The sequence below is a fragment of the Salvelinus alpinus genome, chromosome 9 (genome assembly GCF_045679555.1).
Source record: "Salvelinus alpinus chromosome 9, SLU_Salpinus.1, whole genome shotgun sequence".
Taxonomy (NCBI): Eukaryota; Metazoa; Chordata; class Actinopteri; order Salmoniformes; family Salmonidae; genus Salvelinus; species Salvelinus alpinus.
In genome coordinates this window covers 50,706,200-50,733,250 of record NC_092094.1, presented here as the reverse complement: position 1 = coordinate 50,733,250, position 27,051 = coordinate 50,706,200, and the positions used below count along the sequence as shown (strand labels likewise).

The 27,051-nt window shown below is 44.9% G+C and overlaps 1 protein-coding gene across 14 annotated transcripts in view; it reads left to right on the top strand.

The window, feature by feature from the left end:
* Positions 1 to 103: 103 nt before the first annotated feature.
* The window catches only part of LOC139530302 (la-related protein 1-like), an 87,812-nt gene continuing 60,864 nt past the window's right edge, over positions 104 to 27,051 (top strand). For 12 of the 14 annotated variants that reach the window (XR_011666000.1, XM_071326576.1, XM_071326573.1 and 9 more), the window contains exons 1-4: positions 104 to 811; positions 19,865 to 19,935; positions 22,891 to 22,956; positions 24,833 to 24,913. Coding sequence is in view for 13 of the 14 variants with exons in the window: in XM_071326576.1 (XP_071182677.1) it covers positions 415 to 811; positions 19,865 to 19,935; positions 22,891 to 22,956; positions 24,833 to 24,913 (615 nt within the window). In the remaining variant the exon portion in view is untranslated. The remainder of the gene's footprint in view (positions 812 to 19,864; positions 19,936 to 22,890; positions 22,957 to 24,832; positions 24,914 to 27,051) is intronic. The other 2 variants (XM_071326582.1, XM_071326575.1) reach the window with 1 other exon arrangement.

The following is a 27,051-nucleotide window of genomic DNA, read 5'->3' as shown; positions in this document are numbered from 1 at the left end:
CATGGATTTTGTGGTAACGATGCTTTTTTCTCTTTTTGGGTCCTTATTATCCACCTGTACGGTGGCGGAATGTACATATAATTGTTGCGGACGCCATTATACCAAAGAAGAAGAAGAACCCTGTTGCGTGCACATCTTTGCGTGGTCACGCCCCCCGAGCGTACGTGCGCGCAACCTTCTATCGCGTGGTGCTGATCATCCATATTGCTGCTAGTGGTGAAGTTTAGCTTGTAATTTAAAAGAGGCTCTCGGGCGCTTTTTAAATGTTTTAATTCAACGCAAACCACTCTGCGTCTTAGACTGAATGCTATTTAGTCTAGGGGTGGAGTGGAGAAACTAGTTCATTCGAGGAATACTTTACATTTTCTTTTTTGAGTAGTAGGCGAATTGGTGGTATCGTGAGGAAAAGGAGAAATGGCTACTCAGGTAGAGGCTCTCCTACCCAACAATCCTCTTATTAAACCAGAGGAGAATGGGCATGCGAGCAAGATGATACAGCATGGAGAGGACTGTCCTGAAAAGGGTGTGAAGCAGACATGTGTTGCCGACGAGGGTAGCAATATGAAAACAAACAACTCGGAACAGTGTGGGATTGCAACGAAGGAGCTACGCTCTAAACAGGCAAAAGAAGAGAGTAACAATCAAGAGAAAGAAATCCTGGATCAAGAGAAGCACACGATTGATCAAACGGAAGACTGTGTGAAATGCAGTAAAAATGAGTTTGCTGAAGCACCCCCGCCCAAGGTGAACCCATGGACTAAGAAAAAGAATGCGGTGACCGTGGTCAGCCAGAATGGACAATCACATCATGGTTTGTATTCTTCCCATAACAAAAATGTTCGTGTTGCCACTAGTACTGCCTGGGTTTAGGGTGCATTCACCTGAACCACTTGAAGGCCAAGCGTGATCTGTTACTGTCAGATCTATGATTAGTAGGGAGTTCCTCACAGGATAATGCTGCATTGCAAGCTCCCATCTAGTATACAGCTCTAGATAGTTAACTATATAGAGTAAGGCCTCAAACTATTTCTGTAATAGAGTGGATTGTAAAGCTTCTTCCACGATATAATTTGAGTTTACGTTCAAAACATCGTACTCTGTCGTCTCTGACTGAGGACACCTGTTCTACAAATGCAATAAGATAAATGAAGCAGATGGCTAGAATAGTTTTTTTTGACAGTGTCAGGCCTCACTAGGGTACGTTACAGGCTGAACCCAGCGAGGTTTCACATGTTGTGATATTTAAAAACTGACGTTATCATTACACTCCTGACATCGCCTGTGCAAATGAGCTTTTCTTATTTCATGTCTTTATTGTTGTGCCAGCTGCGGATGAAGTGACTTGGGTTGACCATCGCTTTCCCATTACAGTTTCGTGGCTAGCTATCATGGCTGTATAGACGATGTTAGCAACAACACGATGTCTGAACTGAATCAGCAAGGCACATTAATACCGTAGCATTGTCATAGGTGGCACGGCGCTTTAACTTTTACGATTCAACGCTAGGTAACTTATGGTAGCTACTACTTTTTTTTGCCGATAATTGTGAAGCACTGTTTACAGTGACATGCTGCCAATGGACGTTTGAAGCTCCTGTTTTAATTTGAGAAAGATTAGCCTACCACGCTGGAAGTGAGTGTTGACTAACAACAACGTTAGCAGCTGGGCCTAGCTAACGGTAGTTAGCTGATCTTCAGGCTCTAGCTAGCTAGTTGGGTAAAGCTGACAGAACCTAAATCACGTTATTTAACACTACACTTATGTCAGGTAGCTTGACACCTATGCAGCGTTGGAAAATATTTGCTTAGTTTTATCTAACGGAATGAAAACGAATGTTTGTTTGTTACGGAACGTCACGTGTTCATCCACCAAATGGCCAGGAACAATACTTTTATTTAAAATGTATGTTTAGGGCGCATTTCTAACAATTTCATCGATATCTGTCGTACAACACGGCAAGTTTTGTGTTATGAATAACCTATTGGGGGCAGGTAGCTGGCTCTTGAATTGTATTGATTCATCATATCAACAGCCGCCACATGATCACATGCTAGCTTGATGTTAGCCAGTAAGTTAGTTAGGTAGCTAGCATAGCAAATGAGCTATCAGCTTGGATGTAGACAACCCAATTCGTTTGTTGTGGACCTTTCCCCTAATACGTTCTATCATATCCTTCTGATAAAGAATAAATGAGACCCTAGTTTTATTACACTGACCAAAAATATAAACGTCACATGTAAAGTGTTGATCTCATGTTTAAAAAGCTGAAATGAAATATCCCAGAAATGTAACATACACACCAAAATATTCTTTATCTCAAACGTTGTGCACATATTGAATCAGCTTCTTGATATGCCACAAGTCAGGTGGATTGTTTATCTTAAAATGAGAAATGCTCACTAACAGCATGTAAACAGGATGATCATTACACAGGTGCAATTTGTGCTGGGGACAATAAAAGGCCACTCTAAAATGTGCCGTTTTGTCACACAACACAGTGCCACAGATATCTTGAGATTTCAGGGAGTGTGCAATTGGCATGCTGACTGCAGGAATATCCACCAGAGCTGTTGCCAGAGAATTTAATGTTAATTTCTCTACCATAAGCCAAAGTCATTTTAGGGAATTTAGCAGTACTTCCAGCCGGCCTCACAACCGCAGACCACGTATAACCACGCCAGCTCAGGACCTCCACATCCAGATTTTTCGCCTGCCGAATAGTCTGAGACCAGTCACCCGGACAGCTGATGAAACTGGGTTTGCACAACCAAAGAATTTCTGCACAAATGGTGGTCATGCCAGATACTGTTTTCTGATCCACGCCCCTACTTTTTTATTTATTTTTAAGATGTGACCAACAGATGCATATCTGTATTCCCAGTCATGTGAAATCCATAGATTAGGGCCCAATTAATTAATTTAAATTGACTGATTTCCGTATATCAAATTTGATTTCACATGCATCGAATTCAACAGGTGTAGGTAGACCTTACCGTGAAATGCTTACTGACAAGCCCTTAACCAACAATGCAGTTCAAGAAAGAGTTAAGAAAATATTTACTAAATAAACTAAAGTAAAAATAGTAAAATTAAAAGTAACACAATAAAAATAACGAGGCTATATACAGGGGGTACCGGGTACCAAGTCAATGTGCTGGGGTACAGGTTGATTCGAGTTATTTTGTACATATACCCTGACTCTGCGTGCAATGAACGCAAGAGAAGTGACACAATTTCACCTGGTTAATATTGCCTGCTAACCTGGATTTCTCTTAGCTAAATATGCAGGTTTAAGAATATATACTTCTGTGTATTGATTTTAAGAAAGGCATTGATGTTTATGGTTAGGTACACGTTGGAGCAACGACAGTCCTTTTTCGCGAATGCGCACTGCATCGATTATATGCAACGCAGGACACGCTAGATGAACTATAATATCATCAACCATGTGTAGTTATAACTAGTGATTATGATTGATTAAGTTTAATGCTAGCTAGCAACTTACCGTGGCTTCTTACTGCATTCGCGTAACAGGTGGGCTCCTCGTGAGGCAGGTGGTTAGAGCGTTGGACTAGTTAACCGCAAGATTGAATCCCTGAGCTGACAAGGTAAAATCTGTCGTTCTGCCCCTGAACGAGGCAGTTAACCCACCGTTCCTAGGCCGTCATTGAAAATAAGAATGTGTTCTTAACTGACTTGCTTAGTTAAATAAAGATTAAATAAAGGTGTAAAAAAATATATAAAATAATCGGCAAAATCGGCATCCAAAATTGCCGATATCCGATTGTTATGAAAACTTGAAATCGGTCCTGATTAATCGGCCATTCCGATAAATCGGTCGACCTCTAACCTGTACTGACCTCGCCTTCTGGATGATAGCGGGATGAACAGGGAGTGACTCGGGTGGTTGTTGTCCTTGTCCTCTTTTTGGCCTTCCTGTGACATATGGGTGGTGTAGGTGTCCTGGAGGGCAGGTAGTTTGCCACCGGTGATGCGTTGTGCAGACCTCACTACCCTCTGGAGAACCTTACGGTTATGGGCGGAGTAGCTGCCGTACCAGGTGGTGATACAGCCCGACAGGATGCTCTCGATTGTTAAAGTTTGTGTGTGTTTTTGGTGACAAGCCGATTTTCTTCAGCCTCCTGAGGTTGAAGAGGCGCTACTGCGCCTTCTTCACCACGCTGTCTGTGTGGGTGGACCATTTCAGTTTGTCCGTGATGTGTACGCCGAGGAACTTAACTTTCCACCCTCTCCACTACTGTCCCGCCAATGTAGATAGGGGGCTGCTCCCTCTGCTGTTTCCTGAAGTCCACGATCATCTCTTTTGTTTTGTTGACGTTGAGTGTGAGGTTATTTTCCTGACACCACACTCCGAGGGCCCTCACCTCCTCCCTGTAGGCCGTCTCGTCATTGTTGGTAATCAAGCCTACCACTGTAGTGTCGTCTGCAAACTTCATTGAGTTGGAGGCGTGCATGGCCACGCAGTCGTGGGTGAACAGGGAGTACAGGAGAGGGCTGAGAACGCACCCTTGTGGGGACCCAATGTTGAAGATCAGCGGGGTGGAGATGGTGTTTCCTACCCTCACCACATGGGTGGTTGCTGCACTCGCATAACAGGTAGTCAGCCTGTCACGCAGTCTCCTCGTGGAGTGCAGTGTAATCGGCCATGATCGGTGTCCAAAATGCCGATTACCGATTGCTATGAAAACTTGAAATCGGCCCTAATTAATCGGCCATTCCGATTAATCGGTCGACCTCTAATTGATAGCTGTAAAATTGCCTAAACAAACTACACTAACTAGCTACTTTATTCTGTGTAGTTGCATTTGCTAGCTAGCAAGCCAGCCCACAGGGAGAGCGTTATATTATGGATTTTGTAGTCGACTTGAGCTGCAACAGATTTCCACAAGCACGAGTAAAAAGGACCTCTATAGCACGAGTATCCAGGACCTCTATACCAGGCTGTGTCAGAGGAAGGCCCTAAAAATTGTCAAAGACCTCAGCCACCTCCGTCATAGACTGTTCTCTCTACTACCACATTGCAAGCGGTACCGGAGTGCCAAGTCTAGGACAAAAAGGCTTTCCAACAGTTTTTACCCCCAAGCCATAAGACTCCTTTTACCCCCCCCCCCCCCCCCCCCCCCCCAACGCTGCTGCTACACTCTGTTTATCATATATGCATAGTTACTTTAACTATACATTCATGTACATACTACCTCAATTGGGTCGACCAACCAGTGCTCCCGCACATTGGCTAACCGGGCTATCTGCATTGTGTCCCGCCACCCACCACCCCCTCTTTTTACGCTACTGCTACTCTCTGTTCATCATATATGCATAGTCACTTTAACCATACCTACATGTACATACTACCTCAATAAGCCTGACTAACTGGTGTCTGTATATAGCCTTGCTACTCTTATTTTCAAATGTCTTTTTACTGTTGTTTTATTTCTTTACGTACACACACACACACACCTTTTTTTCGCACTATTGGTTAGAGCCTGTAAGTAAGCATTTCACTGTAATGTCTACACCTGTTGTATTCGGCGCACGTGACAAATAAACTTTGATTTGATATTGTAATGACCCTTTGTTTATAAGCGCGGATATCGACTCTGCCGCTCGAGCATGCTTTTGCAGCACAGTCGATGGCGCGCTGGACTTCGGGCTAGGTCGAGCGTTCGAGAACTGCTCGCTGCATGTTTCATTACAGTATCTAACTGATGGGATACCCAAGCTACATTCCTTGCCAAATGATCACAGTTTTATTACAAATTCAAAATAGACTGCTTGAATGAAGTAGGGAATATGTGTGACCACGACCTGCAGTTTTGGAATAATTGCGTCCCGTCTATTTTCAGCTTAGGCTACTTTGCAGGTGTCACTAGTTACCACAGCCACAATGTCAAAATGATGAAAACAACAAATATTTGCTTTTAGTATTAAACATAAGGTTAGCAGTATGGTTAGGGGTAATGGTTCGGTTTAAAATCTGATTTGAACAAGATAAATGTTAGTAAGATAAATGTTAGTAATAAGCAGGGTTTAACTTTGTGGCTGTGGTAACTAGTGAAGACCCTACTTTACGAACTGCTAGTGCCATTTTGAATTGGTTAGCCTAGGCCAGTGGTTCCCAAACTTTTTATAGTCCCGTACCCCTTCAAACATTCAGCCTCCAGCTGCGTACCATCACTTTGTGGGAAGTGACAAAGAGCTCTTATAGGACCAGGGCACAAATAATAATAATTCATAATTTTGTTGTTTATTTAGCAATCTTACATATAAAACCTTATTTGTTCATCAAAAATGGTGAATAACTCACCACAGGTTAATGAGAAGGGTGTGCTTGAAAGGATGCACATAACTCTGCAATGTTGGGTTGTATTGGAGAGAGTCTGTCTTAAATCATTTTCCACACAGTCTGTGCCTGTATTTAGTTTTCATGCTAGTGAGGGCCGAGAATCCACTTTCACATAGGTACGTGGTTGCAAAGGGCATCAGTGTCTTAACAGTGCGATTTGCCAAGGCAAGAAACTCTAAGGGCAGCCCAATCCAGAAATCTGGCAGTGGCTTCTGATTTAAATTAAATTTTCACAGAACCGCTTGTTGCAATTTCTGTTATGTTCAGATATCGGTAAGTGGACAGGAGGCAGGGCATGAAGGGATAACTAATCCATTTGTTTATTGTCAGTTTTGGGAAAATACCTGCGCAATTGCGCACCTAGCTCGCTCACGTGCTTCGCTATATCGCATTTGACATTGTCCGTAAACTTGAGTTCATTTGCACACAAAATATCATACAATGTGGAAAGACCTGTGTGTTGTTCTTGTTAATGCAGACAGAAAAGAGCACCAACTTCTTAATCATAGCCTCAATTTTGTCCCGCACATTGAATACACAAGAGTTCAGGGGCCTTGCTTTAACATAAAGCAAGGCCCCTCTTACACAAAACGTCTTTCAAGCTGGCATATCCTTGGTAGCAAGAGCTTCTCGGTGGATGCTGCAGTGTACCCAAGTGGCGTCGGGAGCAACTGCTTGCACGCGCGTTTCCACTCTTCCACTATGTCTCCCAGTACTGCGCCATCAGTACAGATACCAACACATCTTGACCACAAAGTCCATTTGATGTCACAAAACTGTCCAGTACTTTAAAAATATCCTCTCATGTTGTCCTGGTTTGCGGAAGAGGATATCTTCCTTAATTGATTACCCATAAATGTAACGGACATATACCAGGAGCTGTGCCAGGCCCGCCACGCCTGACTCATCCAGCTGTAACGCATAGAATTCACTGGCTTGTATGCCAAGCAGTAATTGTTTCAAAACATCTCCTGCCATGTCACTGATGCTTCATGAAACAGTGTTTGATGAAGGCATTGTCTGTGTAGTTTTTTTGGGCCTTTTCTCCCAGCGTTGTCCCAGCCATATCTGCGGCAGCAGGAAGAATTAAGTCTTCAACAATGGTATGGGGCTTGCCTGTCCTAGCTACTCGGTAGCTCACCATATAAGACGCTTCTGGCCCCGCCTTATTAATGGTATCTGTTGCTTTTATACATGTCTTAATACTCGAAAGTCGAGTGGCTTATCTTTCACATTGTCATGTTTCTAAATGTCTGCACAAGAGTGAAGGTTTCCCGCGAGATAGTAACGGTTAATGTGATTGGATGTTAATTATTTGACTAGGCTACCTGTATTTGACGTTGTTATTTCGCTGAACACGACATGGTTTAATTTTATTTTTGGCTGTGAAACGAGGCTACTCAGGCGTGGGGGGAAAAACCTACCCAAATGTATAGCCCCGTTGGAAAATCTAAATGTACTGTTTGAATTTTTCTTAAAAAATAAAAATGTGATTCACATTTTTATTTGGAGTACCCCCGACGGCAGGGGTACGCGTACCCCATTTTGGGAATACCTGGCCTAGGCTATAACCCCCCTAAACATTGACGGGTTCTGTTTGTCTCTACGACCCCAACACGTGTCAGGGGACTCCTGAAGGTAATCGGTACCGGTTAAAAAAAATGAATGGCAGTATGAAGGTAGTTTTGTGCCTACCCAAAAAAGGGGTTAAATATGTGTAAAAAATATATATTTCCTGAGCCTTGTCATATCTCCTAGATATAGAACAAACACTTCAAAACCTTGTTTCCCATGATACATTTTTTTGACTATTTTTTGCCTTTTATGAAAGTGTTATTCAATGTGCTTGTCTGGGCTATAGTAGTAAAAGCCAAATGATTTTTTTGATACCTACAATTAAAAAGGAAATGGCTAAATGAACCATAGTAGACCATCTTAAAACAATTCCATATGTCAGCTTAGACTTTTAAGAATGAAAACAACAAGGCTATGCTGTTGCAAGCAAGCACCACGGCTGATCTTACTACATTTTTGAAGATTGTGTTCCACTATATAATATAACCAGTTAATATTACGATTTCAATAAATTCATCTTAAATGGCGCTTGATTTTTTAAATAAACTAAATATACACGAGGCCAAAAGTATGTGGACACCTGCTCGTCGAACATCGCATTCCTAGATCATGGGCCTTAATATGGAGTTGGGTCCCCCCCCCCCCCCCCCTTTGCTGCTATATCAGCCTCCACTCTTTTGGGAAGGCTTTCCACTAGATGTTGGAACATTGCTGAGGGGACTTGCTTCCATTCAGCCATGCACATTATTGAGGTCGGGCACTGATGTTGGGCGATAAGACCCGGCTTGCAGTCGGTGTTGGAATTCATCCCAATGGGGTTGAGGTCAGGGCTCTGTGCAGGCCAGTCAAGTTCTTCCACACTGATCTTGACAAATAATTTCTGTAGGGGCCTCACAGTGGTGTTGTCTTACTGAAACAGGGAAGGGCCCTCCTTCAAACTGTTGCTACTAAGTTGCAAGCACAGAATCGTCTCGGATGTCATTGTATGCTGTAGCGTTAAGATTTCCCTTCACTGGAACTAAGGGGCCTAGCCCGAACCTTGAAAAACAGCCCCAGACCATTCTTTCTCCTCCACCAAACTTTACAGTTGGCACTGCATTTGGGCAGGTAGCATTCTACCGGCATCCGCCAAACCCAGATTCGTCCGTCGGATTGTCACATGGTGATGGGTGATTCATCACTCCAGAGAACGCGTTTCCACTGCTCCAGAGTCCAATGGCGGCAAGCTTTACACCACTCCAGCCGATCCTTGGCATTGCGCATGGTGATCTTAGGCTTGTGTGCGGCTGCTCGACCATGGACACTGATTTAATGAAGCTCCTGATGAACAGTTCTTATGCTGACGTTGCTTGCAGAGTCAGTTTGTAACTCTGTAGCAAATGTTCCAACCAAGGACAGATGATTTTTACACACTTCAACACCCGGCAGTCTCGTTCTGTGAGCTTTTGTGGCCTACCACTTCGCTGCTGAGCTGTTGTTGTTCCTAGACATTTTCACTTCACAATAACAGGGCTTACAGTTGACCGGGGAACCTCTAGCAGTGCCGAAATTTTACCAACTGACTTCTTGGAAAGGTGGCATCCTATGACCGTGCCACGTTGAAAGTCACTGAGCTCTTCAGTAAGGTCATTCTACTGCCAAAGTTTGTCTATGGAGATTGCATGGCTGTGTGCTCGATTTATACATCTTTCAGCAACGCGTGTGTCTGAAATGGCCAAATCCACTAAATTGAAGGGGTGTCCACATACCTTTTGTATATGAGGCAATTAGGATTTGTTATCTGTAATAGTTATGATAAATTAGGCATTGTTGCGCACTGTGGGCGTATAGATAAACGTGCACTTATTTTTCCAGTGTGGGCCTGTGTTTCCAGTGTGAGTACTGAAAAACAATCAGGCGAGGCCTCGAACAATAAAAGAATGTCATGCCCATCCCTAGACTGTAGGCTGCAATAAAGTTACAACTGTGATCCTCTTCTTTTGGCTTTTTATTTTTGCCACGAAGTGTTTGCTATATGCTGTAACAGCGGTTTGTTTTAAACCCAGCAGCACAGCTTTGAAGGGGTTCTTCTCAGTGATGGGGAAGACATTAGCTCCGTCTAGGTTTGTGGTGGAATAGGCAATTCTTTCACGTCAATTTATATTTTTCTCCCAAAGCATAATGGTCTGGTCCCCTTGACCGGACGGTGGTATGCACTATGCAGCTCTAATCATTAGTTTAGAAAGCTACTTTTTGGTTTACTGAGGTACTTGCTTACTATACCATAAAGCGAAACTCTGGGTAGTGAAGTCCTCCCTTCCTCTCTCTCAGCTGTTTATATCAGCCCGTCTACCCAGGTCTCTCAGCTGTTTATATCAGCCCGTCTACCCAGGTCTCTCAGCTGTTTATATCAGCCCGTCTACCCAGGTCTCTCAGCTGTTTATATCAGCCCGTCTACCCAGGTCTCTCAGCTGTTTATATCAGCCCGTCTACCCAGGTCTCTCAGCTGTTTATATCAGCCCGTCTACCCAGGTCTCTCAGCTGTTTATATCAGCCCGTCTACCCAGGTCTCTCAGCTGTTTATATCAGCCCGTCTACCCAGGTCTCTCAGCTGTTTATATCAGCCCGTCTACCCAGGTCTCTCAGCTGTTTATATCAGCCCGTCTACCAAGGTCTCTCAGCTGTTTATATCAGCCCGTCTACCCAGGTGTCTCAGCTGTTTATATCAGCCCGTCTACCCAGGTCTCTCAGCTGTTTATATCAGCCCGTCTACCCAGGTCTCTCAGCTGTTTATATCAGCCCGTCTACCCAGGTCTCTCAGCTGTTTATATCAGCCCGTCTACCCAGGTCTCTCAGCTGTTTATATCAGCCCGTCTACCCAGGTCTCTCAGCTGTTTATATCAGCCCGTCTACCCAGGTCTCTCAGCTGTTTCTATCAGCCCGTCTACCCAGGTTCCTCAGCTGTACACTTTTGATCTTTAAAGGGATGCTTTTTCTTACATTTACATTTACATTTAAGTCATTTAGCAGACGCTCTTATCCAGAGCGACTTACAAATTGGTGCATTCACCTTATGATATCCAGTGGAACAACCACTTTACAATAGTGCATCTAACTATTTTAAGGGGGAGGGGGGGGTTAGGAGGATTACTTTATCCTATCCTAGGTATTCCTTAAAGAGGTGGGGTTTCAGGTGTCTCCGGAAGGTGGTGATTGACTCCGCTGACCTGGCGTCGTGAGGGAGTTTGTTCCACCATTGGGGTGCCAGAGCAGCGAACAGTTTTGACTGGGCTGAGCGGGAACTGTACTTCCTCAGAGGTAGGGAGGCGAGCAGGCCAGAGGTGGATGAACGCAGTGCCCTTGTTTGGGTGTAGGGCCTGATCAGAGCCTGAAGGTACGGAGGTGCCGTTCCCCTCACAGCTCCGTAGGCAAGCACCATGGTCTTGTAGCGGATGCGAGCTTCAACTGGAAGCCAGTGGAGAGAGCGGAGGAGCGGGGTGACGTGAGAGAACTTGGGAAGGTTGAACACCAGACGGGCTGCGGCGTTCTGGATGAGTTGTAGGGGTTTAATGGCACAGGCAGGGAGCCCAGCCAACAGCGAGTTGCAGTAATCCAGACGGGAGATGACAAGTGCCTGGATTAGGACCTGCGCCGCTTCCTGTGTGAGGCAGGGTCGTACTCTGCGAATGTTGTAGAGCATGAACCTACAGGAACGGGTCACCGCCTTGATGTGAGTTGAGAACGACAGGGTGTTGTCCAGGATCACGCCAAGGTTCTTAGCGCTCTGGGAGGAGGACACAATGGAGTTGTCAACCGTGATGGCGAGATCATGGAACGGGCAGTCCTTCCCCGGGAGGAAGAGCAGCTCCGTCTTGCCGAGGTTCAGCTTGAGGTGGTGATCCGTCATCCACACTGATATGTCTGCCAGACATGCAGAGTTGCGATTCGCCACCTGGTTATCAGAGGGGGGAAAGGAGAAGATTAATTGTGTGTCGTCTGCATAGCAATGATAGGAGAGGCCATGTGAGGATATGACAGAGCCAAGTGACTTGGTGTATAGCGAGAATAGGAGAGGGCCTAGAACAGAGCCCTGGGGGACACCAGTGGTGAGAGCACGTGGTGCGGAGACAGATTCTCGCCACGCCACCTGGTAGGAGAGACCTGTCAGGTAGGACGCAATCCAAGCGTGGGCCGCGCCGGAGATGCCCAGCTCGGAGAGGGTGGAGAGGAGGATCTGATGGTTCACAGTATCAAAGGCAGCCGATAGGTCTAGAAGGATGAGAGCAGAGGAGAGAGAGTTAGCTTTAGCAGTGCGGAGCGCCTCCGTGACACAGAGAAGAGCAGTCTCAGTTGAATGACTAGTCTTGAAACCTGACTTATTTGGATCAAGAAGGTCATTCTGAGAGAGATAGCAGGAGAGCTGGCCAAGGACGGCACGTTCAAGAGTTTTGGAGAGAAAAGAAAGAAGGGATACTGGTCTGTAGTTGTTGACATCGGAGGGATCGAGTGTAGGTTTTTTCAGAAGGGGTGCAACTCTCGCTCTCTTGAAGACGGAAGGGACGTAGCCAGCGGTCAAGGATGAGTTGATGAGCGAGGTGAGGTAAGGGAGAAGGTCTCCGGAAATGGTCTGGAGAAGAGAGGAGGGGATAGGGTCAAGCGGGCAGGTTGTTGGGCGGCCGGCCGTCACAAGACGCGAGATTTCATCTGGAGAGAGAGGGGAGAAAGAGGTCAAAGCAGCCAGTCCACATGGTCATGCAGCGCCTCTATTATATTCTTTGGGGAGAGCCCTGCACTACTGTACCTGTAGACTTCCAGCCTTTGCGCTAATGCTAGATAGCATTGGCTCGCGAAATGACCTAACTTCCTTCATACTGCACGCAGAGACATAAACATGGTATCCACGAGTTCCAGAATCTTGCGATATCCCTTTAAAGAGTTGCGTCTGTTTTGGGCTCAGCGACACGGACACATCCCAGTGAAAGCACACTGTTCTTCAGATGGGAGTGCTGGCCTATGCCTAGGGTGTGTGTTGCTGTCGCCTCAGGCAGAGGCACAGTGACCTCTTTCCTGCTCAGCCAGCACTCCAGTGTTTGAGCCTGTTACTCAGTTGGTGGTGATGTCACCCTACTGATCATGTGACGCTAGTGAGTGTCTTCGAGATGTGTGTGCGAGAGAGAGGGAGGGAGTGTGTATGGCCGCTGCTGTCTTTTCCTTGCGTGTTTGGTTCTCGCTGACCTCCGTCGTCATGGTGTTGCAGCAGCTCTGCTCCTTAGATCTAATCTAGGACACCTACTGTGTGTTGAAATGCCTTAGATGCCGACCGCTACAGACTGCTTTCTATTTCAGTTGATTCGTTATCTTCCCCCCGAGCCCGGTTCTTGTGCAGCTTCTGTCAGAATAAGTGCTGATGTTTCTTTGGTGTCTTTCATGTCTGATGCTGTTGGTAGTGTTGAGAATTTAGTAAGCACGTCTCACATGCTCTAATTAAGCTCTGACAGATATCCCATTTCTAGGTTGCTTGCTGTGCTCATGTCTTGGTTGCATTTCTTACGTTGGCTAGCTGCACCATGGAGTGCATTGCAAAAGGTACAACGTGTCTTGGTGGCCACGCGGCTAGCTAGCTAAGCATATGGGTTGGCAGCGGCCCTATTCAGTTCTCTCTGTCTGGTGGCTCTCCGCTCATTATCGGGGATTGATTTAATATTGCCCCCTGGTACAGTGTTTAAGACCTTGGTGCTTACGTGGAACAATGCTTATTCATAGCCCCCATATCCCGCGGGATATTTTTGTTGCTGATTTCAGGTTATTCCCCTGAGAATGAAGCTGTCTCCACCTGAAGAGGTTTGGCGGGAAGGGAGTAGGGAGTGACTGACACGAGTTGGATAGCGGGATACTGGTGGGAGCGGCCAATACAGTTGGCTAATGCTAATCTTTGCCTCTGGCTGTCTGTGTACACGACAAGCTGCAGACTTGGCTCTGATCTGACTGCAGGATGGGAGTGAGAGGGAGACGTAGAGGGAGATGATGATTGAGAGAGGGTAGAAAGGTACGGGGTGGCAGGAAGGCCGCGGCTGGTCAGAGTGCTGCGATTCCCAGGAGCTGTCATAGAGCTGCAGCCCACGAGGTTGACCAGGGTTTTTCGTGATTTAGATGGTTGGTGTGGCAGTTTAAGCTAGTTTCCTGAAATTCTACACATTTTGCCGTGTTCTTATGCTATGAGGGACTCAAACATAACAATCAGTGCAATGACAAAATACCTCCAACCTATAATATTTTGTATGTCAGATTCTCCCTGACTGTCTTGCCTTTATTTTGGTGATTGTTAGTTCTCAAAGAGGATCTTATTTAAAAAATACACTCAGTGGCCAGTTCATGAAAATGGGTTCGCTCCTACAGACAGTGGCTGTGGCTTGCTGTATGAAGCAGGCAGACAGGCATTGAGGCATTCAGTTAGTGTTCGTTTGAACATTTAGAATGGGCAAAACGAGTGACCTAAACGACTTTGTTCTAATGTCTCAAACGGCCAGCGTCCTGGGCTTTTTCACGCACGACAGTGCCTAGGGTTAACTGAGAATGGTGCGACAAACAAAACATCCAGTCTGGCAGTCCAGTGTGGCGAAAACAGCTCGATGAGAGAGTTCAAAGGAGAATGGCAAGAATTGTGCAAGCTAACTGGCGGGTCACAAGCGGTCAAATAACGGTGCAGCACGGCATCTCGGAACATACAACTTGTCGGTCCTCGTCACAGATGGGGTTTATTGCAGCAGACGACCACTTTGGTTTCCACTCCTATCAGCTAAAACTGAGAAAAATTGTCTGCAGTGGGCACGTGAAAATGTATGTATGCACTCACCACTGTAAATCGCTCTGGATAAGGGCGTCTTCTAAATCACTCAAATGCAAATGTAAAATGTACATAAAAAAACTAGCCACTTAGTGTATATAGGTCCATTTATCTCCATTATCTTGTTTATCTGGTTTTAGTCTTAGTTTACACAAACGTTTTACCATTACAAATATTTTTGTATATTTTTGGACTTATAGTATAGTTTTCTATGGAGAAAAGACCCTGTTGACGATTCCTCATAGGTGGAGGCTGGACCATAGCGGCTTGCTGCTGGGCTGAACACACAGAAGCTGGAGTGGTGGAACAGATCACTTCTCCTTGCTGTCATACGTCTGAGCATGTTGCTATACTTCCCTTGAAGCCGTAACCACACAGTCAGATTTTGATTAGGGGTTCTAGCCAGCAAATCTGGGTGAAACCCTATTGTATTTGTAGGCTATTATTATTTAGGTTCCTCTGTCAATTTAGTTAACATCTCACGGAAATATGCATTTAAGGCCCAGGAGGGTGCAACTTTGCAAGATGGTAAAAGGCCATGGGCCACACCCTTTCATGCGATCTCATGCCAATTGGCCACATGGTGGCGCTAAAACAAGCAACTGAAAATGCAAACTGTGACCTAGTCCCCTGAAATTCGGTACATTACCTTCAGAAAGTATTCACACCCCTTAACTTTTTCCACATTCTGTTACAGCCTGCATTTATAAATTGACATTTTTTTGTCACTGGCCTACACACAAGTGGCGCAGCGGTCTAATGCACTGCATCTCAGTGCAAGAGGCGTCACTGCAGTCCCTGGTTCGAATTCAGGCTGCATCACATCCGGCTGTGAATGGGAGTCACATAGGGCGGCGCGCAATTGGCCCTGCATCGTCTGGGTTTGGCCGGGGTAGGCCGTTGTAAATAAGAATTTGTTCTTAACTGACTTGCCTAGTTAAATAAAAAAATAAAAAAAATACTAATAAAAAATGTATGAATGAATAGAAAAAAACACAATACCCCATGTCATAATGGTATTGTTAAAAATAAAAAAATTATAAATGTAAATATGAAATGTCTTGAGTCAGTAAGTATTCAACCCCTTTTGTTATGGCATGTCTAAATAAGGTCAGGTGTAAAAATGTGCTTAACAAGTCATATAAGTTGCATGGACTCACTGTGTGCAATAATAGTGTTTAACATTATAAAAAAATCTATGACAACCACATCTCTGTACCCCACAATTATCTATGGTCCCTCAGTCGAGCAGTGAATTTCAAACACAAATTCAACCACAAAGACCAGGAAGGTTTTCCAATGCCTTGCCAAGAAGGCCACCTATTGGTAGATAAAAAAATGTTTTAAGAAAATCAGACATCGAATATCCCTTTGTGCATGGTGAAGTTATTAATTACACTTTGGATGTTGTATCAATACACCCAGTCACTTCAAAGATACAGGCGTCCTTCCTAACTCAGTTGCCGGAGAGGAAGGAAACCACTCAGGGTTATCACCCTGAGGCCAATGGCGACTTTAAAACAGAGAGTTTAATGGCTGTGATAAGAGAACTAAGGATGGATCAGCAGCATTGTAGTGACTCCACAATACTAACCTAATTGACAGAGTGAAAAGGAAGCCTGTACAGAATAAACATTTCCAAAACGTGCATCCTGATTGCAACAAGGCACTAAAGTAATACTGCAAAGAAAAATTGTCCTGAATGCGAACTTATGTTTGGGGCAAATCCAATACGTTACTGAATACTCTCTCCAAATGTTCAAGCATAGTGGTGGCTGCATCATGTTATGTGTATGCTTGTAATCGTTAAAGAAAGGAGTTTTTCAGGATAAAAAATAAACAGAATGAAGCTATGCACATGCAAAATCCTAGAGGAAAACGTGGTTGTCTGCTTTCCACCAGACACTAGGAGATGAATCCACCAGAATTTTTCAGCAGAAAAATAACCAAAAACACAAGGCTAAATCTACGCTGGAGTTCCTTACCAAGAACACAGTGAATGTTCCTGAGTGTTAACCACTAAACACCAATCCCAGAGTTTGGTCCATGTTTAGAAAACAGTTGAGGGGGATTGTACATTTTCAAGCTTTTCAATGCCTCTGACAGTATGGGTAACTGCATTACAGCAGGATCATTTTACTGTCCTTCGCCCAACCTCAGGCTGTGTCATTGATCATGCTCTGGCTGTTTTCATTTTTTTTTGTGTTTCAGCGTTATCTTTCTGAAGGTCATACTGGAAAACACCTTGAGTTCACAATCAGCATTGCTGATAACCTATTTTAAGCAGGAGTTTGAGAATTGGGGAATTTTATCTTGGAAAGTTAATGTATAATCTTTTTTATATTTGAGTACATACACCTTTACAGGATGAGACTGCCTTGTTGCGGCAAGGAGGCTCTTGCCTGAAATCTGTAGCCTAGTTCAGCCATTCTCAAACTTTTTTTTGTGCCAGGGACCAGCAAGGCATGGCCTTCTTGTTCTCGGCACCGCGTTGGTAAAAAATAGACAATCGCTTTTTTCTATATAAAATAAGAAACTGTTCATTGATTTTGACTTTACTCTAAAATAATGAATTATGTATTTACTTGGCTACTTTCGTGGTTTGTCTGTGCAGTCTTCATGGGCAGTGTCTCTCTCTGGGCTTTCTGTAAATGACCAAAACAATAGAAATGTGTGATCCATGTCTACATCTTGTCAACCAGAGTTGAGAATATGGGGAACATATCGAAAATGCCTCTACCCACTCGGTCTCTCCAGACACCAAGCTTTTTCTTGAAAGCGGCAATTTTATAGTGTGCTTGGAAAATGTCACTTGCTCGGCCCTGCATGGATAGGTTGAGCAGCAGTCTCGTCGTTACAGATCCAGATACAACGGTCCCATCGTAATCCAGGTCTCGTTATGTACTCGTTCAGAACAAAGAAAATGTCCCTTGCAGTTGTTTTCTGAGGCAAATCTCTGCACCAAATAAATTATTCATATGAAGAGAATGTATACAAAACGCGGGCATGTCAGTTGTCTCATCTAATTGGATTGTAAACCAATTTGATGCGCAGGCTCTGTCTAAAACCTGTGATTCAATATCATCGGCTATATCCTTGTTTCTGTGCGTGACAGTGTCATTGTAAAGTGGGATTATGCAGATTTTTGTAGCAGCAGATAGGCTTAACCTCTTGGCTATGACCAGTTTTTCAGCTATAGTGAAAGAAGCCTTGCCCTTGGAAATTTTTTTGAGCGAGTAAATTCTCATTGTCTGAAATTATTGTACAGCAATTTTGTTTGGTTGGTTCTCTTTTTTTTTTTTTTGTAAGAAAAAGTATAGTTTAGCATTTTTGATGGCTTCATAGCATCGCTGCTGAGGCAAATCTGACAGGCCACACAGACCGGTTTTGGCGGGCAGCTGTCATTTGAAAAAAATCCAGGGAGAGCGAGAGCACCGCAGGGCTAGCTTGTGTGTGTGTGGTGTAGCTCTACTTCATAAGTCTTTATAGTTAGGCTGTCTTGCTGGCACAAGTTCTTGCAATAGGAAATTATAGGTGTCATCAGCTGTGGATGTGGCTTTTGGCACCTTACCCCACCTAATAAATAGTGTTGAGGAGAATACGTTGTAAGCACATGTCAATGAACATAGAACTATCCCATCCCCCAAATCCCAATACGTTCTGAAAGCAAAATATGCGTTATGACAGACAAGGGCAGTGGACCATTGCGTTGAAGTTCTTTGACAGCCAATAGCTTTGACTGTGGAACACCTGGGGTATTTCTCGCCAAAATCATGTGGAAGTTGTGCCCAATATTACTGGAGCTATGTTTTATTTATTTTCGCAGTGGATTGGTTGCCATGTCTCGGGCCATTTTTAAACTACTCACAAGCCGCTATTTTTTTGTTTTGATAACAAACAACATTACTAGCTAGCAACCTGAACTTGACCACTGAATGGGCTATGCTCAAATTTGGACTGCTCAGGAAGAACTGAAAATACGCTCATCAAAATGATGCTTCAAAGAAACACTGCATGTGCAAGAGTGGGGTGTATATAATTGTGTGTGTGAGGATGTTTATGAAAATATTTTTGTTTATGAAGACTAGAAAAGTTTGTGGGGGAAAAAAAACTTTAAAGGAGAATTTTGGTCAAATTGACTTGTGAATTTCACATCCGCCATCTTGGAAATGAGTTGACAGCAGTGATGGCATGGTATTCTACGTGGACTCTGTGGACATGGACTGACATTGATTGTCACAGATGGTGTGACATTATACACTTTGTCTAATCAATAAAAGTACATTATTTAGGCACTTATACGATGTGCAACTCCAGTATTAGGTGCTCTTAATGCTCTAGTTTCAACGTAATAGCCTGACATGTTTTTTCAGCTCAGGTTTACTCAAAAGCCCGACAACGCAGTGTAGGCATAGCCTATAGGCCTGGTCATTTTTGTTGTTGTTGTACATCTTTTATGTATTTATTCGGGTTCACAGTGCGGACAGAATCGAGGTCCCTGTACCTAACGGTTCGGTACGAATTACACCCCTAGTGAACGGTCAAGTGCAGTCAGTTCGCCACCAGTCCCAGTTCAACGTAGCACAGTGCTTTCTTAATACTAGCTCAGAACTTGTGCAGTTTCACAGGGCACATATACTTCAGACCGTCCCATGCCATTGCTTGGGCCCATATAAGGAGTTGACTGTGGAATGAGTCCCAAATGGCACCATACTCCCTATATGGTGCACTACGTTTGACCAACGCCCTAATGGAGAACTTTGGAAGACTGAGGTTTGTCAGCTACGTAACGTACTCATGAATGAAAAATGAGATAGATGCAACAAACAGCTGAGATGTACGTTAATGTTGCGTTTGTGCACAAAATAAGTATTAAAAAATATGAAAAGGTAGTGCACTATATTGGGTATGGGGTGCCATTTGGGACACCGCTGTGCGATCCTCACGGACAGTCCCTCACGGACCCAATAACATATTCCTTGTCTGTTCTGCTAGTGGAACTGAAAGGAGACAAATGTGACTACATGGTTCCATGACTGTAGTTTTTTCGTTGATGGCTGTAGCAGACTGTTGATGTCCACTGTATTTCTTGTTTCCACAGAGCCGCCACCCACAACAGGCCCAGCCAAGGTGGTGAAGGCCCCAAACCCCCGGCCTCGGAGAGGAGAAAGGGTAACGTTCTCCTCCTATTGGCCCAAATTGTGTGTGAAGTGTGTGCCTGTGTGTGTGTGTGTGTGTGTGTGTGTGTGTGTACACCTGAAAGCTATGCTTAGAAACAGTCCATGCTTCCTGGTATGCAAGTGGTGGTACATGGAGTCTGTCAGATAAGGTGTATAAACACTCTAAAGCAGTGGTTCCCAAACTATGGGGTGTTTTTTTTAAAGGAACTCAGTCCTGCTTTAAATGTACTCTTGAAAGTTGTAGTAGAATGCACAAGGTGCCTTTTGGAAATTGGGCAGTGCATCATCAGTTCCTCTTGTCATGTTAGTCATTGTAGACCTAACATGCTGAATGCTCATGTTGGTTTTGTCCACCCACACCGGACGCCATCAGGACACGCAGGTTGAAATATCAAAACTCTGAACCAACTATATTCATTTGGGGACTGGTCGAAAAGCATGAAACATATTTGGCAATTTAGCTAGCTAGCTTGCTGTTGCTAGCTAATTTGTCCTGGGATATAAACATTGGGTTGTTATTTTACCTGAAATGCACAAGGTCCTCTACTCCGACAGTTAATCCACAGATAAAAGGGTAAACCGAGTTAGTTTCTAGTAATCTCTCCTCCTTCAGGCTTCTTCTTTGGACTCTATATGGGGGTTGGCAACCAACTTTAAGGTGCATTACCACAACCGACTGGAGTGGAGTGTGGACCTCAGTTCATCTTTCAATCACCCTTGTGGGTATATGCTCCTAAAAACCAATGAGGAGATAGGAGAGGCAGTACTTGCCTCTCCCATCTTAAATAGAACATGGCTGGCTACACAACGTGCGCGAGCAGTGTGGGTGCAATGATTTGAATAACATGTATGTGTACATTTATTTTGCAACTTTCGCTCACGTGACTCGGGCAGTGTGGTCAGCATGTTTGAGAGATATTTATAACTTGTCAGAAATGTCCAGATCAACTTGCCCATGTCAGCGAGTGTTTTTTAATTTCGTTTTTTTAGCCCGTAGATGTTGTACTTTTTTGTCACTCATGTCACATTAGACATGGCAAAATGTATTCAATTGCAAGAAAATTTGCTTTATAACTGCAACATTTTCTTTGCGCCATGCCAATTTTTTTTTAGAATTGCAGGAATTAATCTTTAAACCTGCAAAATTCTCTCCACCAACAAGAGGGGTGTGAACAGTTTGTGTCATGAACAGTGATTGTGCCAATGGAAATAGACATGGTGCGGGATGTTCCCCAATGCTGGAAGGGGGCCCCCCCGAGTGACAAAGTTTGGGAACCCCTGTCTTCAACCTTTTCTTGCCCAAAGACCACCTCCCAGGCAAACCGGCGACCAAGGGACCCCTATCATACGTTAGCAAAAAAAAAAGGTCACTTGTCTTATCATCAAGTGAATATGTGAACTCTTGCCAGCCTATTTTATTTAACCATTAACCAGGTAAGACCCATTGAGGTTAAACACCTCTTTTGTGAGGGCAACCTATTAGCTGGAAAGGTACCTCCAAACACATTTTTGCCATTAGACAGTGCATTCTAAAAGTATTCATACCTCTTGACTTTTTCCACATTTTGTTACGTTACAGCAAAAATCCTCATCAATCTACACACAATACCCTATAATGACAAAGCAAAAACGGGTTTAGACATTTTTGCAAATGTATTAAAAATAAAAAACATACCTTATTTACATAAGTACTCAGAACCTTTGCTATTAGTCTCGAAATTGAGCTCCGGTCCATCCTGTTTCCATTGATCATCCTTGAGATGTTTTTACAACTTCATTGGAGTCCACCTGTGGTAAATTAAATTGATTGGACATGATTTGGAAAGGCGCACACCTGTCTAAATAAGGTCCCACAGTTGACAGTGCATGTCAGCAAAACCCAAGCCATGAGGTCGAAGGAATTGTCCATAGATCTCCGAGACAGGATTGTGTTGAAGCACAGATCTGGGGAAGGGTACCAACATTGTTTTGCAGCATTGTCCCCAAGAACAGCACATGACCGCCTGCTTGGAGTTTGCCAAAAGGCACCTAAATGACTCTCAGACCATGAGAAACAAGATTCTCTGGTCTGATGAAACCAAGATGCCAAGCGTCACGTCTGGAGGAAACCAGGCACCATCCCTACGGTGAAGCATGGTGGTGGCAGCATCATGCTGTGGGGATGTTTGGGAGACTAGTCAGGATCAGGGGAAAGATGAACAGAGCAAAGTACAGAGAGATCCTTGATGAAAACCTGCTCCAGAGCGCTCAGGACCTCAGACTGGGGTGAAGGTTCACCTTCCAACAGGACAACGACCCTGAGCACACAGCCAAGACAAAGCAGGAGTGGCTTTGGAACAAGTTTCTGAATGTCCTTGAGTGGCCCAGCCAGAGCCCGGACTTGAACCCGATCGAACATCTCTGGAAAGACATGAAAATAGCTGTGCAGCAACGCTCCCCATCCAACCTGACAGAACTTGAGAGGATCTGCAGAGAAGAATGGGAGGAACTCTCCAAATACAGGTGTGCCAAGCTTGTAGCATCATACTCAAGGCTGTAATTGCCGCCATAGGTGCTTCAACAAAGTACTGAGTAAAGGGTCTGACTATTTCAAAAAAAAAAATTCTTTCTAAAAACCTGTTTTTGCTTTGTCATTATGGGCATTGTGTGTAGATTCACAAAATGTGGAAGAGTCAAAGGTTCTGAATACTTTCCGAATGCACTGCAATTTGTTTTTGATTTTTATGTTGTAAATGAGGATTGTTTGTATTGGGCCACACCTTGTTGATATGGTGACGCTTTAATGTGATGAGCATAAAGACATGTTTGCATTCCAAATGGCACCCTATTTCCTATATACGGCACCCTATGGGCCCTAGTCAAAAGTAGGTCACTATGTATGGAATAAGGTGCCATTTGTGACAGAAGTGCTGAAGAGTCTGTTAAATTCCCTTGATATTATTTTTAGGTTGGAGATTTTGGTGATGCTATGAAGTGGCCAACCCCAGGGGAGATTGCAACTAAAGAAACACAGGTAAGTCAGTGCCCGGAGGTAATACTACTGACACACACACACACACACACACACACACACCACCATCCCCCCAGTGGCCAGTTGAGTAGGGCACAGTGCTGTTTGCAGTGGTAGTGAACACACAGCTCTTGTTTATGCAGAAGTCCCTTCATGACCTCTGCAGGCTTAACCAGTCCCCCTCACTTATCAATTAATAATACCTCTTTGAACAGGAGACTTTTTCTAGTGTCTCATTAGTAGGAAAACAACAGGGTGTGCAGGCCAGGCGGGGGTGTTTGAAGAACAACACAGAGTGGAGTCATGATGAGATGTAAATAAAGTTGGCTCTCTTTTCCCCTCTGTTCATGACACTGATCTGGGTGTAATTGTAGTGTGCTCAGACGAGAGACTCAACTTGCTCTTTGTCTTTGAGGTCTTTCTGCTTAGCCTTAGTTAGCACACGGTATATCTACTTTAGATAGGAGTGTTAGTTTAGGTCCCAAATGGCACCCTATTCCCTACACGGTGTGAGAAAATACTTCGCTACAGCCCTGCAGGTAGAAAAATCCCCCTTCCTCCATCTGAGGGGGAATAACCCTACCTGAGATCATCTTGAGAGTCCAAACATGAGCGCCACGGCTCAGCACTGTAGACTTAAATACACACCTGAGACGGGTATAGGGACTTAAAAGCCCAACTCGGCTCTATGGACTCTGCATCTAGCAGTGCACTTGATGCATCCATCCATCCCGTCCTCCATTTCCCGAGGCGATGGGTCGGTTGGTCCCACGGACAGAACACTTCATTTGTGGCCTCTTACAGTAGCATAATCCCGCAGGCTATTTCTGATCGCGGGGATTTGGGTGATTGTAACTGGCAGAGCCATTTTAAATGTTATTTTTTTATTTTTTTGACGAGGTGAGGGGCTGCTGCCCACGTTCTGCCAAGCGAGCACAGACCTGAGATGTAGGTTTCGGCCAGGAATAACCAGGCCTGAGGAGATGTAGGTTTCGGCCAGGAATAACCAGGCCTGAGGAGATGTAGGTTTCGGCCAGGAATAACCAGGCCTGAGGAGATGTAGGTTTCGGCCAGGAATAACCAGGCCTGAGGAGATGTAGGTTTCGGCCAGGAATAACCAGGCCTGAGGAGATGTAGGTTTCGGCCAGGAATAACCAGGCCTGGACGGGTCCCTATAAGGGATGTCCTTTTAGGGATCCCCACAATAAGTCCCACTGCCACCTCCGAACCTCTCCTGCTATTCCGGGAGCTGTCGGCAACCAAACTTTTCAAACACAACTAAATCAGTCAGTTACTCGACAATGTTGTAACTGAGAATTTGGTATTGACATTTTTTTACTTTACGTTTTAAAATAGGTTGCTGTTTTTCCCCAGAAAGGTACTAGGGCTGTGAAGGTGTTGGTTAAATGTTGTTTTCGTAGTGTTTAGGTTTGTGAATGTAGTTTACTGTGTCCCTGGTGTTATGAGTGGAGGGCCTGAGTTTGGGTGCCACACCTCAACTATCACAACAACCCTTCCCAGACACCGATCTTCTTTAGAATCTTCTGAGTATCCTTCCTGTCCACAGAATGAAAATGGTGTTTAAAATCCTGCCCAGTGAATGACAGCAAATTCTGTAGAATGATTCAGAGCACATTTCGTTAACACTTTTTCGCCACCAACACAATCTCATAACAATGACTGATTCCATACCTTTTTCAATACACACTCCCATTACAAGGCATTGAACACACACGTCATCATCATCATCTGCCATTGTCGTGTGTGTGTGTGCCATTGTTGAAATGGCAAACATTTTATTTTCCTTCATGACGCAATCCTGTGATTAAGATTGCGCCCTTTTGTCCTAAAAAGCCTCCCTTCTGTCCCATCTGCTCAGATGGAGGTTGTGAATCGGACTGTGTCCTGCCCCATGCCTGTCAGGCAGGTCAGAGAAGTGGGCTTCACACGGAGATCCCCAGTAAGTTCACCCTCCACAGGGACCCGGAGCAGCCTGGACTTGGAGTTTCCGGCCTCCTGGCTCCATATAACCTGAATGAAAACACAGGATACTTACTCAGCAGGAGTTTAGTGGTATGGCCTGTTACCTGGAGTGATGTTAACCAATCCTAAAGCTTGCTGGGGAATTAATAATAATATGGGGAGACTGTTGCACAGACTCTGACTAAGCCTACTCCTGGGTCGTACTACCAATCAATGGTGACTCACCATGAACATGGTTTAGTCAAGTAGTTGTCGTAATGTGAGTCTGTGCAACCAGCTGTCTGTGGCTGTCCAGCAGGAGCATAATGGTGGAAGGGCCTGCTGCCGGGGTGAAATTGGCTTTATATTAGGTGTTCACTCCTCAATGGCCGTTAACTTCCTATTTAGGCTATTGGTTTTCCGGTAGTTACTCATTTGTGCTTAATGTGAACAGCTATTCTGGATCCAGTTCAAATGCAGGAAGTGTACAGCTCATCGTCTATTTGAGTGTGTGGGTTTGTATAGCGATTTAGTTTTCGGTCACATTTGAATGGATGTCCAAGTAACACTCTAGTGCAGTGCGTCGTTAGGGCTGTCCTTGCTAAATAGTGGACAGTTTTTTTTGTGTGGATTACTTCATTTGTGACAAGTAAAAAAATAAAAAATAAATAAACATCCCACCGCATATTTAAGTGAGCGTAGTAAAAGTGTGTGAAGCTAGAAAACGACTAACCCGTTCTTGCAAAACTAACCCTTCAAGTGAACGCTTTGCAAAAAGTGCCCTAGAAGAGGAGTTATCTAGATGAATGTGGAAGTGTTAGCTGAGGGAGTGAGCTCAAACATCAAGTGAACTGAACTTGCATTTGATTTGACCAAGTCACACGCTGCATGACGAGCAAAAATGATTGTACACACAGGATCTGCAACTGTCTGTAGGCAGCTCTCTGTGTGTGCATCCTGCCTGGATCTTGTCCACTTCATACCACCAATGACTTCAATGATGAACCCTATGGGCCCTGGTCAAAACGAGTGCATTATATAGGGGATAGGGTGCTATTTGGAGCACAACCTTTAATTAAATAGTCTGGCCATCTATATGGCCCATGTCACTCACCAGTCACTAGTCTTAACCCCCGGACTGGTTGTGTCCATGAGTGACAGCAATAATGAATAGAATGGGATTTCTGTGCTTAGTTGGTTTCCTTTCCCATGCACAATTGAGTTGCACCTTAAGAGCACCACAGTGGGACTCCTAACTTCCACCTCTGTCAGATTTTCACTTGGTCTCCCTTTGACATCAAAGCATGACAAAGTGAAAATTTGACTTAAATGAAAGTTAGGATTTGCCCCAAATGATGATGGCTTATGTGCAACTCCAGTAGCCAGGTCAGTCTCGCCCGAGTGCACTGTAGGTCAGTCTCGCCCGAGTGCACTGTAGGTCAGTCTCGCCCGAGTGCACTGTAGGTCAGTCTCGCCCGAGTGCACTGTAGGTCAGTCTCGCCCGAGTGCACTGTAGGTCAGTCTCGCCCGAGTGCACTGTAGGTCAGTCTCGCCCGAGTGCACTGTAGGTCAGTCTCGCCCGAGTGCACTGTAGGTCAGTCTCGCCCGAGTGCACTGTAGGTCAGTCTCGCCCGAGTGCACTGTAGGTCAGTCTCGCCCGAGTGCACTGTAGGTCAGTCTCGCCCGAGTGCACTGTAGGTCAGTCTCGCCCGAGTGCACTGTAGGTCAGTCTCGCCCGAGTGCACTGTAGGTCAGTCTCGCCCGAGTGCACTGTAGGTCAGTCTCGCCCGAGTGCACTGTAGGTCAGTCTCGCCCGAGTGCACTGTAGGTCAGTCTCGCCCGAGTGCACTGTAGGTCAGTCTCGCCCGAGTGCACTGTAGGTCAGTCTCGCCCGAGTGCACTGTAGGTCAGTCTCGCCCGAGTGCACTGTAGGTCAGTCTCGCCCGAGTGCACTGTAGGTCAGTCTCGCCCGAGTGCACTGCAGGTCAGTCTCGCCCGAGTGCACTGCAGGTCAGTCTCGCCCGAGTGCACTGCAGGTCAGTCTCGCCCGAGTGCACTGCAGGTCAGTCTCGCCCGAGTGCACTGCCGGTCAGTCTCGCCCGAGTGCACTGTCGGTGAGTGTGACCAGTGATCAGC